Genomic DNA, 13243 nt, shown 5'->3' with positions numbered 1-13243 from the left:
CTGTGTATCTTATAACAACAGATGGTTGGTATTCAAAAGTGACATCTGAATAGGAGACAGGAGAACCTCAACCCCTGACAAATACAGGCATCCATTCCAGAGGAGCATCAACCTCAACCCACCGTCCGCCATCGTACGTCTTCCCAACGCCCTCCTGGAGAGAAGACCACTTCTCCCCCTCCGGCAACCGAGGGAAATACACTTTCAACTTTCGCCTCCCCTCGTACAGCACGGGGCAGACGAGAAACTTGTGCCCGAACATATACTGCTGGCCGATGGTCCAGCACTCGTTGTCTTCGGGGAACTCATAGAACAAAGTCCGCATGACGGGCGTGCCCTTCTCATGCGCCTCCTTCATCAACCCCCTGCTATACTCCCGCATCTTCTCCCGGAGGAACATGTAGTTCTTGCAAATCTCGTACACGGCAGGACCGTAGGACCACACCTCATTCGGAGCGCCGCTTAAGCAACCACTCCCCCCGGTAGTGCCGTGCCGGGGTTGCTTCGGCTCTCGGTCCCCGTGAAGCCGCATGACGGGACAGAAAGCCCCCCACTGGAACCAGCGAACGAAAAGCTCCCGGAACCGCTCCTCCGAGGGATCCCCGCCGTGGAACCCCCCGATATCCGTCGTCCACCAGGGGAAACCCGAAAGGCCCATGTGCAAGCCCGCGGCGACCTGGTCGCGCAGCGAAGGCCACGAACTCGCAATGTCGCCGCTCCACACCAGGGCCCCGTACTTTTGGCTCCCGGCCCAGGCACAACGGACCAGGTTGACGATGTTCTCCTGGCCCGCGGCCGCCATCCCCTCGGAGAAGGCGCGGGCGTAGTCCCGCGGGTAGAGGTTCCCGACGGCGGTGTTCGGGCCGGCGTGGTAGCGGTAGTGATCAAAGTCGTAGACCTTGTATTCGGGCTCCGCCTCGTCGAGCCAGAAGATGCGGATGCCGCGGTCGTGGTAGTTCTGCTTGGCCTTCCGCCACACGTAGTCCCGGGCCCCCGGGTGGGTGGCGTCGAAATGCACCGTGTCGCCCTGGAAATCCATCGCCGTGCGGACGCCCCTGTCGGTGCGGATGAGGTACCCCTTCTCCAGCATCTCGGCGTAGTTCCCGCACCGCTTGTCGACGGTGGGCCAGATGGACACCATCAGCTCGATGCCCGCCTCCCTCAGCTCCGCGATCATGGCGTCCGGGTCGGGCCAGAAGGTCGGGTCGAACGCCCAGTCGCCCTGGAGCGGCCAGTGGAAGAAGTCGATGACGATCAGGTCGATGGGGAGCCGGCGCCGCTTGTACTCGCGCGCCACGCCGAGCAGCTCCTCCTGGGTCTGGTACCGGAGCTTGCACTGCCAGAACCCCAAGCCGAACTCGGGCATCATGGGGACCTTCCCCGTGGCGTCGGCGTAGGCCTCGACGATCTCGGCGGGGACGTCACCCGCCACGACCCAGTAATCGAGCGTGGCGGCGGAGAGGGCCTCGAAGGACATGATGTTCCGGCCGAGGAACGCGCGGCCGATGGACGGGTTGTTCCAGAGCAGGCCGTAGCCCAGGGACGAGAGCAGGAAGGGGACGCTGGCCTGCGAGTTGCGGTGCGCCAGCTCCAGGTCGTGGCCCTTGAGGTCGAGGAAGGGTTGCTGGTACTGGCCCATGCCGAAGAGCTTCTCGTCCGGGTCGACGCTCTCGAAGCGCGCCGTTAGTCGGTAGGCGTCGCTGTGGGCGATGGGCTTGAACTCGCGGGCCTCGACCTCCAGCGCGCTGCACTTGGAGTCGAGCACGTCGTTGCGGTTGCGGGTGTATTCTTCCAGTAGGAGGTCGCTCTTGGCGTTGTGGATGAGGATTTTGCCGGCCTGGGAGATGGTGGCTTTGATCTTGCCGAGCGAGATGGCGCCGCCTGACTTGGGGTCTATTTCGATCTTGGGAGCCTGCATGTGTGGTTGGAACTTGGGGGTGAGGAGGGCCCAGTCTTGGTCGGGCATCTCGCGGGCTCGCGTGGAGCGGATGCGTAGGGCGTTGGCGCCCCATGGCTGGATCCAGAGGGTTTCGGCATCGTAGCGGAAGACGAGCTTGTCGTCGACTTGTTCGAGCATGATGGCGTCGGTACTCACGAAGCCAATGAACCGTTCGGAGGAGAGATGATGGCTAGTTCAGTTGGAACAACGAAGGAGTGAAGAAGAGGGGGAAGACCCAAGAGGTTGAATCCGACATGTTTTGCTTGCGTCTTACAGCCCGACGTGACACTGGGTGCTGGGAACGAGTTGTCCGAGGCCCGATTATGAATGGTCCCTTTCGTTTTCACTTCTCCTCAACGTGCGGGATAGAATGGACGTCAGTGGTGCGGGAGATTCCTATGATGCTGATGCTGTTGGCTGTCACTCTGGTAAAGGAGGGAGGGGAGGAAAGTTGGGTTGGGCGTTGGGTCGGCGGGATGTAACATGTGGATGTTTGTTGTTGCGTGTGGTCAAAGTGTGGTGTTGTTAGGGGTCTGGCCAGTAAATGTCCTGCTAGCCCGCCAAACTCGCTGAGAGCTACAGCGCTCCCTATTCACACCAACGTCCACTAAGGTCCACTAAGGCCCCTAGCAAGCTCGCTAATTACAGGTCTCTCGCGTCAGTGGACAAAAGACTTCAGGGGCCTGACCAGTCGGGACCATTCAAAGCCGCCCGTACCCCGCTGACCGGTGCGGGGAAGACCGGTACTGACGGGGCTGTCGCCGTTGTATACCGTAAGGTATATTTTGGTATCCATTGGGGGTCGCCAAACAATAGCAGAAGTACACGCAGTATTTACGAGCGTTCGAGGGCTGAGTTGAGGATGGAGACATAGTCTTCCATCACAAGCAAAATCCTGAAAACACATAGACTTATTGTTGCAAAATGACATGTATAAAAAAAGGAATAAAAACAGGACCACGGACATCAAAAAAAGTAACAAGGCGAGTCCGTCAGATCCTACTTCACCCCATATACCTATATACACAACACGGACACCTCACACCCCACGACACGACCGTCTCTCGTGATGGAAGGCCAAAAGTCTGTGGTATAAATGGCCTTATATCCGGGATCTGGCGTTACCCGCAAGAGCCTGTCTCCGCTTAAAGCTCTCGGCGTACTGGACGCGCTCGTACGTGCCAAACCCGTAAGCGGCGACCCCAATGAGCGTCCACACGGCGATGATAACGAGCCCAATGGGGAAGATGAGGATCTGCACGCCGGGCAGCACAAAGGCCACCTCGGCGTTCTCCAGCGCCCTGGTGATGTTGGCCACGGCGCGGTCGGCGCGGGTGAAATCCGACAGGTTCTCCTCGTCGGAAAAGACGCCGGTGAGGAAGGCTGCCTCGTTGGAGGAGACGTTGGTGGTGAGGGTGACGCCGTCGGGGTTCGTGGCGCTGAGGGTCAGGATCGGCATGACGAGGGCTTCTATTTCGGCGCTGTTGGGCTCAACGTTGTGGTTAGCTTTTCCCCTTTGGGTTGTGTTTGTTTCGGCGGCACGGGTTCGTGGAGCGTGAGGACAGAAGGACAGCAAGACATACCTGGTCATGTTCGCCTCCATGTGTTCCCGGCCGATCTGTCCGATGAAGAAATAGGTCTGCAGCAGCTCCGTGGTCCTGTTCCTTTGTCCCGCATTGTCCTGCCGCTTCACCCTGTTTTGCTGCTGCTGCTGCTGCTGCTGCTGCTGCGCCTCTCCGCGATTCGGGTCCACCGCCGACACGGCAGCACCGCGGAAGCCGACAGTGACCTCGATATTCTCGGGCGGGATGTTGACCCAAGACCCCGACGGCTCGGACACCTTGAACAAGCGAAGGTCGGCGCCGAAGATGCCGCTGGTCCGGTTCAGCATGGGCAGGTTGTAGCAGATGGACGTGCCCGAAGGGTTGGAGGCCGTGTCCAGCCGTCCCAGCGCCTGCATGCAGGCCGCTACCGTCCTGCTGTCCCACGCGTCCCAGTCCATCGAGCCGTCCGGGGTCAGGGGCGCGGCGCCCTGGGTCTCGTCCTCGGGGGAGGACTGCCGCCGCGAGATGTATTGGCTGGACATGTCCTGGGCGTGGTGCTGCAGGAGGCCGGAGGATCCGGCATGGATGGAGGGGTCGGCGGGCAGCGGGATGATTTCGGCGAGGGTGTGGGGCGCGAGCAGCGTCGCTGTCGATAATGCCGTGGTCCAGTACATCGTGTATGTAGTGTTGGGATGGTTCGGCGGTGCGAGGCTCGTTGGAAGCACAGGTGAAAAGTTGGCGAGAAATGAGGAACGTTAATGTCGGGGTCGGCCGATTCGGTGGGGGTTATTCGATTCGCACGCGAGGGGGGAGGCGGAGAGGTATTAGGGAGTGTCCCGACCGGCGGCGATGCAAAGTCGATTCGAAGAAAGCAAAGACGAAAAGAAAACGGTCAAAGGAAGAAGTTGAGGGAACCTGCCCCGGCAGAGAGCGACTGAAGCGAAAGGCAGACCTCCGAGTCCCGCAGTGAAGCTGGAATGGCGTGTCCGACCGCACGACAGCGACAGCGACAGCCAAGCCTCGTACAAAGAGGGAAGCGAAGAGATGATGGCGGAGATTAAAACACGATGTACAACAGGTCCAGCCACAAAAGCAAGGGGAAAGAAAACGGTACAGAATGGAAGGGAAGACGAAGACCAAGACGAAGACGAAGATCAGAAGGTGGAAAACCGTGTCAAGGGACCGTGGCGCATAGAAAGCGGAGACTGATGGCGGAGCGAGAGAAACGGGTCAAGCGCCGGGATGTGGACTGTGGACTGTGGAGTCAACCTTTGCGAACTCGACGGAGGTCTGTTTGGTGGTCTGCGATCTTTAGGAGTGACGCAGTGAAGCTGAACGGAGAGAATGAAGACAAGAATGATAGCTAGAACACTCAAAACAGGTTCCCGGTTTCTGTCAAGCCAGCTTACAGAAAATCGTTGAAGAAAAAGAGGGGGAAAAAAGAAGGAAAAAAGAAAGATTAACGCCCATTCGACGAGAACCAAACCCTGCAAGTGGACATCACATGAAGCGCCGTTGAAGCAGAGTCGAGGGGCAGGAACACGAGACGAGGGCTCGGACAATGCGTGCGACGATGCGACACGGGATTCTTGGTGGACGCTTTTGATTGGTCGATGCATGTGCGTAGGCGCCAGGGGTAAACCTGCTGCAACGCGTTGCGCTGACTAAACTTTCAACTTGGCCCTAGGAGCGTCTCAGGGGCTGGTTCCTCTGTAACGTGCCACCGGGGGAGGGGGGAACATCTCGTAGGTACCGTACGGTAGTGTCGGACGACTCGCCCAAGGCCTCTCACCTGCCGCTTCACCTTGAGCGACTGGTGTGGAAATGAAACGAGATGCTTACCGAGTGTCACCGAGAAAGCGGGGAGAGAAAAAGAAAAAGAAAAAGAAGCATCACCACGGAAACACTCACCATCACAACCATGATCCTACCACTTTACACAACGAAGCGAGGAACCGTACACAATAAAGAAAAAAAAAAGAAAAAAACCATGGCTCCCTCTCCAAATCCCGTGGGTATTGTCACATTATAAAGGTATAACATCATACCAAAAGTATCTTATATAAACCAAAGAAAAAAGACCCTTCCCAAAGGGAAAGCATTAGTCGTCCCGACCATCCCACCGACCGATAGTCCGAGACGCCCCCTTACCGTACCATATCACCAAGTCCGCTACGCCTCCGCGACCCATCAAATCCAACTATCCCAACCGGCTCCTCACTTGCCAGTCTGGCCCCTCTTCGCCACCATATCAAGCAGCGTATCATACGACTCAACACTCTCCGTCGAGTCGAAAGACGTCCGCCTATCCCTGACAAACCTGGGCCAAGTGTTAGTGAGCACAAGATACTTGATGCTCGTCTCCGCCTCGTCGAACACCGTCTCGTCGAACCCCTCGGGGATGCGGCCCCAGTAGTACACCCGCTCCGCAATCGTCGAGCCCGCGTCCGACATGTCCACGTCGCCGTCGCCGTCGCCGTGCACGATCCCCTTCTCGCTGGCCGACGACGACTTGGGCGCACCCCAGTCGTCGAACGGCGTGGCCGAGTCCTTGCTGCGCCTCTCGTCGCCGTACAGCGTCCTGGCCGCGGACTCGAACACGGCCTCGATGCGCTTCAGGTCCGACGACGAAATGTTGATGCTGAACTCGGCATCCCGCGGCGAGATGAACTCGGTGTAGATCCGCAGCGCCTCGTTGAACATCTCCCGGTCGCGCTCCTCGCGCTGCCTTTTCCGTTGGGCTTCCTCCTCCTCCGACGCGCCGATGGCCACGATGGCCGCGCTTCCTCGTGCAGCGGGGGCAGGGACGGCAGGCGAAGAAGAACCGACCAGGGAAGCAGGGGCGCCGGCGTTCTGATGCGCCCGGAGATTCGTCTTCCACCGCAGCACGGCCGTCAGGAACGCAATGTTCTCGCCGGAAAAGTCCTTGAGCGCGGAGAAGTGCTGCAGGGGGCCCGGGTTCTTCTTCAGCGCGTACTCGAGCGCGTCCATGGTCAGGAGGCCGCCTCCCGCCGCCGTCATGGCGTCGATGGACCCGCCGCGTTCCGCCTCGCCCATGTGCTTCCACGAGAGGTACGTCTCCTTGCCGCTGCCGCCGACCCGCGTCGAGTCGGACGCGAACGACTTGCCGCTGCCGCTCTTCCTGCCCGTCTCCCAGAGCGCGATGAGCTCGAGCGTCTCCTGCCGGAGGGACTGGTGCCGGAGGACCTGCCAGCAGGGGGTGAAGATGGTGAAGATTTCCATGAACATGATCGACACCGCGATCCTTGACTCGGAGTGTTAGCCCCATGTATTCGTGTTATGCTCCGATGTGGGGCAGGCGAGCAAAGGGAAAGAAAGTCGAGGGTAGAGGGTAGGTACGAGGAAGGTAATGACTCTCGAGACTTACCACTGGGGTGGGATAAAGTATTGGTTGATCACGCCCATGCCATCAACGTAAAGAGCGATCAGCCACATGGGCGCCGCATGCAGAGACACCAAACAGCAGGCCACCGTCTGCACGCGCCATCCCTGCGTGTCGTGGATGCCGCGAGACTGCCAGAGAATGTAGGGAGCGACCATCCAGGCCCAGAAGATCTGCCAGAAGACCGACGGCCACCTGATCGTTCGTTCGACCGTTGGTTAGCAGTTTGTTCCTTGTACGTGGAAGAGGTTGAAGAGCTGAAGAGCTGAAGATGACCGGACTTACCATTCCCATCCTCGACCCTGCTCCCTCTTAACCTCGTCAGGGGTCCCTGTGACTTCGGTCCCGGGAATGCCGAAGGAAGGGTGGAACTTGCGAGAGACGAGGTACATGACAAGCGTCAAGGCGAACTAATCCAGAACCACCAGGTCAGTCAGTCATATTCAGTCTTTCTGAATATGTTCCTCTCATCCTTCCGTTTCGGCTTTTTTTTCTTTTGGTCCGAGAAACTAGGACAAAGCGAACATGAACTCACCTGGAACGTCATGCCCGCACAAACAACCGCCAGCATCTTGGTGGTATAATCGTACCGCCGAAACTTGCCAACGAGAGGCCACTTGGACGACGACGTCTTCTTCTTCGCGAGCTGCTGCTGCTGGTGCTGCTGGCGTTGGTGCTGGCCCGGCTTCTTCCCGCTACCGGCAGGCAAGGCGAGCTGGGCATACTTCTTCTGGCGCTTGGCCACGTGGAGGAACTGGCTATTGGAAGCGTGGAAGAGGGCGACGCCGAAAGGAAAATAGATGCCCATGATCCAGTACTCGACGCCGTTGGGCATCAGGTGGCCGTAGACGTAGCCCAGCTGGACGGCGAGCCAGTAGGCGTGCAGGAAGAGGATGGCGCAGAAGGAGAGCGGGAGGCCGCGGATGCGCAGGATCGGCATGTGACGTCGCCGGTGCAGGAAGGCCATGCCAGCGATCAGGAGGGCCGTCCAGCCTGAGGCGAAGGCCGTCCAGAAGACGCCGAGGCCATCCCAGTTGGCTGTTTCGCTCATTGCTGTTTCGCTCATTGCTATTTCGGGGGTAGTAACGCTGTCCGACCGGATGTCGAGAACGGGGATCGTTGAGCGGTAGAAGACGCGTCGGGCTTCTTTTGTGCGGACAGGGAAGAAGAAGAAGAATAATAATAATAATAAAGGAGGGAAAAGGGACCCTGACACTGGCAACGATCCTTACTAGTACCCAGAAGACGAATGAATGAGAAGGGTTGTATAGGAGGCGTGGGAAGAGGTCGATGAAAAAGAATGTGGTTTCACGGTTTCAGTTTCACACCCGGCCTGTCGATGTCTTGTCTCGTCTGGCCTTGACTTTCGATCGTGCCTTGTCGTGGCTTTGCCCGTCTGTTACCACGAGAGAGGGGAGGGAATCACAACGACGAAGGGCGAGGCAAAAGAGCGTGGTAAAGGCGTGAAGGAGAACGAGGACTTATATCATGCACGCCTGCCGGCGTTCCTCGTCCTCCTCCATCCACTCCACGTACGTAGATCTAACTCCACGCCAGATGGAGGGCAGGACAAGGGTGTTTTGGTGATGAGATCACTGTGGACAAAGGAGAACGAGAGGGGACGGCACTGGGGGTTGAGAGACCGAAAGAGAGACAGTCTAAGCCAGAAATGTCGACATGGAAATGAACCCCCTGCCAGGCCCAGTGCCCATCCATCCCTGGGCCCTGGGTATTTGAACCAAGTCAGTCCATCATATGTACACACACAACTTGATGGGGAGGCTGTCGAAACTGGGGTACATCAAGCAGCAAGCAGGAAGCAAAAGTCTTTGCTGGGACAGGGGAGCAAATATGCCCATCCATCTCATGGGGAAGTGTAGGACGGACCCAACTCTCAGCTTTGCTCCCAGCGTCCGGGCTTCCCACGCTTGCAACTCTGCCACCGCGAACCCCCCCTCCCCACCAGCAGACACAGACACACAGAGACATACATACCTACGCACATCTTTTGCTTTTTTTTTTGCTTGTCCTTGATTGCGTGGGAACAACCCATGTCCATGTCTCACTAGATTTCTCCATGCCCATAGGGATTCACGAAGTATGCCCACATCATACCCACTAGTACCTGGAGCGTCTTACCTAGCTATCAACCCGCATCCCCTCCCTTTCCCACTTCCACCACCTCCACCAGCAGGTGCCGTCGTGTCAAGGTCAAGGCCGAGGGTTGCATTGGACCGAGCTTGCAGTCGAGGTTGCAGTTGCAGGCGGGAAAGGCTGTCGATCCACCCCCTGTTCCCTGTCAGACCGGGCACTTGTCACCTGTAGGCTGCAGGAGAGGGCCCGCTAGGTCGGCTGGAAGACGCTCGTAAATCCACTATTCCTCATAAATGATATGATGGCGAACGAGGCAGCTGAGCCGGTGTCGATCTTGAGAGTTGACGGGGGTCTTTCCCGATCCATGTTTGCTTGTTTTTGGGCTGTGTGGGTTGGTATCTTTGCTTTTTCTTTCTTTTTTTCTTCTTTTTTTCTTTCTTAATTTGTTTATGATTTCTTTTGTTTTATTGTTTTCAACACTCGGCGCGTGGACAGGACCAAGTGATGTTGTTGATACCTTGACTCTACCCGATTTCCATTATCATAGTAGGTAGGTGGACAGTGGCAGGTATTAGTCGTGTTGTTGAGATATTAAGTTAGAGTTGATTTTTTTTCCCCCTACCTTACTATTCATGTCAATGCCCGACTGGACTTGTATAACCCGTGCCCCTTACGAATCTCGACCTTCTCTTCTGATCACCTCGCTCTGGGCCGGGCGTCATCGCCAGGGGCAGAGGTGGACAAGACGGGACAGGAGGCACAGGCACAGACACTGGTAAGAAAGACAGCACTGTGATCGAGTCAAATTGGGACAAAGAAAGAAGAAAGAAAAAAATTAATGAACCTCCCGATCGGTTGATCAGATCAATCATTGTTTCTGGTCATGTGTTGATTCTCACCTTCGCATCTTGATATCCTTGTTGAACATCCCTGAGTCCCACCACTCGCACATCGCCATCTCATGGTGGTCCTGTAGAATTGAACCCCTCTATAATGGTATGGTGTTTCGAAAAAAGAAAAAGATATGCGCTCACCGGCACCTGAGAGCAGGGATGGTTTACAGTTGTACGTGCAATTTATACGGCGACCGGGGTTCAACGGCAAGGGGAAAAAAGGTCCCGATTAACACGTAAAAGCGCATAAAGAATTCTAACAGCCAAGCTCTTGGTCGGAGCTACAATTCATTTTTTTCATTTTTTTCTTCTTTTTTTTTCTTTTCCCCTCCTAGTTTCCCCCCCCTTTCTTCTTCCCCCAACTCACCTCCTATTGCCTTTTATTTGGTCTTCTCCGGACCAGCTCCCGCCCGCCCCTCATCGGCCCGCGAGAGGAATAAGCAATATGCCCCCACCAGCAACCCCCAATAAGAAATGGGGGGTACGTTGTATGATGTTTCCCTTGTCTCTATAACATACAACTTAAGTATGCCTTTCTTCTCTGCTCGGTCGGCGAACTTGGCAAGGCATATCTGCACCCCCTCATCGATACTCTGACTTTATCCATGGGCATTCCTGGTCCATGGTAATGGTCCCCGTTGGTCCGGGCAGTCATCCAACGATGCCCACCATTCCCAGTATCTTCCTTACCACTCATCTCATGCCGCGCCTTTTTGTCGGATCGCATAGCCATCAAATACTTGGTGTCCAGCTACTTCATTGTCCGTTTCCGTCCTGTCGAAGTATGCAAGTAAGGTAGGCGCTGAATGGGACTGTCGACTGAAACTAGGGCCATGGGTGACCGAGATGGAGTGTCTGGGGAAAGACAAACTGCCGAGCCGATTGGCCGCTGTTTTTTTTCTTATCGCCGTCACTTTATTTCGGCCCTTGGTGACCTGAATAACACTCGAGCCACAGAGTGGCCTTGGCCTTGCCTTAGTGACGCCGTGTGCGGGAGGATTCCTTGGTATCCCTTGTCACGGCTGCCACGGAAATATTGTACTCAATTTCCCGACCTTGGTTGGTCAATTTGTATAATTTGCCCTCCCCCAATGTCGGCCAACGGGATTTTATCTGGTAAATACGGATCCTTGTCAGTCTGCGTCTGTGCCATCCATGTCCGGGAATTGGTGACAGTCCAGCCAGCCAGCTTTGAATTCCCATCGTCATGCCCTACCCTACCTTGGACGAAATCTCGGATTTTCCAACCACGATACAGACGAAGCACCTGCGGCGGTCTTATAGCTACCAAGGTAGTGGAGTACGAAGAAATCTGGGGAAGATCGCGAGATCGATCATTGTGGCACCGCACCAACGAACACATCCACTCTATCCGTACAGTTCCCTCAACTATCTTCGGTCCCTTCCCTCGGCCCCTTTATTTTCTTTCCCCTTCTTTCTTGTTTGGCTACCTTTAAACTTTTTTTCTTTTTTTCTTCCTCGCAATCTTGTCTCCCTTTTTCACGGTCCAATGGTTCAGTGCTACGACATGGTGCACACAAGTTATGCATGTCTTGAACCACCGGGAACAACCATTCGTCACCTGCGTCACGTTAAACCCCTCCTTTCACAAAACACCCAACTTGCCTGCCAAACCCGAAAAACAAAGCTTGCATCGACTCGGGGAGTAGCCGGTTTCCACAAGAAAGCATGGCTGTCACAAAAACAAAACACAAAACAAAGAAGATAGAAGACAAAATGCGCGTTGATGTTGTTAGATACCCAACAGCCAGTCAACTTTCCGCAAAATATCCAATCATAAACACTTACTCATCAAGTTGTTCCGCCAGGCCGGGTGCTGAGGGCTGAGGAGGAGTTCGTACGGACATGCGCAGGTCACGTTTATTCCACGACACTTAAATGCACTTCTGTTGGTCGCAAGACAACACGCACTGTAATGACTGGAGCAAATGTTTTTGCTGACCCTGAGACTGTTGGAGTGCTGTTGAGCCGTGCCAACGTGGACTCCCCAGAAGACAAAAAAAAAAAAGGAAAAAAAAAACATGTGGCTTGTCCAGTTGTATGGTACGGGGCAGTATCCGATCGGATATCACGTCCCCCATGGTAGGGTGTTGGTATCCTGACGCGAGCGCAGTCTCTGGCCTCTCCTTCCCACTGCTAGCCAGCCACATGGTGTTCAGGACTGCATGCTCCCCCCCAGGGCCCCAGCGACAGGTCTTAGACATTTCTCTCCGAACCCGCCCCTCCCTTCCTCCAGGCCTTCCTAGATCTGCGCCTAGATACGAAGTAGCTCCGTGAACCGGTCACGACGATACTTTGTACGAATAGGGACGTGGACGTAAATGAGAGATATCACTTGAACCCCTTTTTGAGCATTTTGCGCTGCCGCGGCCAGTTTAAGTAGCGTTAAATAGCAGTTTATGGGGCAAAGGGAGACTTATATGGATTAAAGTTCTTTTCTTAATATATCTGAGAATATTGATGCCATTTCGACCGCATCTCGGAGCTTGGAAAAAAAATCCGATGTTCGATCTTTCCTCTACCCACGATCTTGCTCCGCTAATACGCCACACATGGGTACCTACCTTAGGGAGCACACCATAACTCCTCGAATCTGGAGAAAAGCAAATCGGGACAGTCCAGCTGTCCCCTGCCCATCTGTAGGGAACACCCGCTAACTCCTCGAACCAAGAAAGAAAAAACCAGGCCTTAGTCATCTCTCGAGTCTCATCTGCCTATCCGTGGGAACACCATAACTCTTCGAACCTGCAAAGAATACCTCTACCCACGGCAGGGAAACAAAATAGCAAGGTGAGTGTTACACCGTACTCTTCGAATGTACGGTGCAAAGAAAATGCAAGGCAAAGGCAAAGAAAAAACGAACCCCCCCCCCCCGAAAAAAAGAAAAAAAAAGAAGAAAACAAAGAAGCAACAATACGCGTAAAAGAAGGGGTTCAGTGACTCGAGTGGGCTGTGCGTGCAGCGTGCTCTCGTGATTTGAGCGACTCTCGAGTCCTCGACTGGCAGAAGAGAGAATAGTGAATTATTAATATTTGGGCGTTACGGCGTTACCCTCAACTGTCGCCGAGAACGGCAAAATCGGGAACAGATGAATGACGGTTGTGGAACTGGAGGCGCAAACGCAAAAAGGAACAGGCCGTGGGGGCCTGGGAGGTGCCCATACAAAAGAGGAGTGAAATTTGGAAAACGGAGGTGTCAAGATGGATCAGAACGAAGCCCCGAGCGCCGTAGAAACAGAATACGGGCGGAAGAGGAGGACGGGGGCGGTCCATTTATAGACATTCGCGTATAGGCCGACGACGATGTCACGATGTCTCTATACATAATACGTCTCAACTCTTGAGAGACT

The 13243-nt window shown here is 55.4% G+C and overlaps 5 protein-coding genes across 5 annotated transcripts; 1 reads left to right on the top strand and 4 right to left on the bottom strand.

The window, feature by feature from the left end:
* Positions 1-67: 67 nt before the first annotated feature.
* SODALDRAFT_266817 (alpha-xylosidase) lies at positions 68-2077 on the bottom strand (the record flags this gene model as incomplete). The annotated part of the gene is made up of 1 exon (XM_028607513.1): positions 68-2077. One exon carries the CDS (start codon positions 2075-2077, stop codon positions 68-70), a length of 2010 nt encoding a protein of 669 aa, XP_028469785.1.
* Positions 2078-3041: 964 nt separating this feature from the next.
* On the bottom strand, positions 3042-4157 carry SODALDRAFT_318758 (hypothetical protein; the record flags this gene model as incomplete). The annotated part of the gene is made up of 2 exons (XM_028609402.1): positions 3042-3420; positions 3523-4157. The coding sequence occupies 2 exons, from the start codon at positions 4155-4157 to the stop codon at positions 3042-3044; spliced, it is 1014 nt and encodes a 337-aa protein (XP_028469784.1).
* Positions 4158-5700: 1543 nt separating this feature from the next.
* On the bottom strand, positions 5701-7937 carry SODALDRAFT_268690 (hypothetical protein; the record flags this gene model as incomplete). The annotated part of the gene is made up of 5 exons (XM_028607618.1): positions 5701-6228; positions 6292-6748; positions 6872-7081; positions 7172-7296; positions 7422-7937. 5 exons carry the CDS (start codon positions 7935-7937, stop codon positions 5701-5703), a joined length of 1836 nt encoding a protein of 611 aa, XP_028469783.1.
* A 2850-nt stretch (positions 7938-10787) lies between these two features.
* SODALDRAFT_4520 (hypothetical protein) lies at positions 10788-11685 on the top strand. The gene has a single exon (XM_028615384.1). The coding sequence runs from the start codon at positions 11081-11083 to the stop codon at positions 11600-11602; it is 522 nt and encodes a 173-aa protein (XP_028469782.1). The 5' UTR covers positions 10788-11080; the 3' UTR covers positions 11603-11685.
* Positions 11686-12304, bottom strand: SODALDRAFT_4521 (hypothetical protein). Its single transcript, XM_028615385.1, has one exon. It carries the CDS (start codon positions 12096-12098, stop codon positions 11769-11771), a length of 330 nt encoding a protein of 109 aa, XP_028469781.1. The 5' UTR covers positions 12099-12304; the 3' UTR covers positions 11686-11768.
* Between the last annotated feature and the right edge of the window lie 939 nt (positions 12305-13243).

The sequence above is a fragment of the Sodiomyces alkalinus genome, assembly GCF_003711515.1.
Source record: "Sodiomyces alkalinus F11 unplaced genomic scaffold SODALscaffold_1, whole genome shotgun sequence".
Taxonomy (NCBI): domain Eukaryota; kingdom Fungi; phylum Ascomycota; class Sordariomycetes; order Glomerellales; family Plectosphaerellaceae; genus Sodiomyces; species Sodiomyces alkalinus.
Note: the sequence above shows the minus strand (reverse complement) of the source record. Positions and strands in the feature narration are given on the sequence as shown.

Excerpts from the sequence above, each read along its gene's own strand:
- SODALDRAFT_4520 (XM_028615384.1), top strand. The coding sequence starts at position 11,081 with ATGCCCTACCCTACCTTGGACGAAATCTCGGATTTTCCAACCACGATA.
- SODALDRAFT_4521 (XM_028615385.1), bottom strand. The coding sequence starts at position 12,098 with ATGTCTAAGACCTGTCGCTGGGGCCCTGGGGGGGAGCATGCAGTCCTG.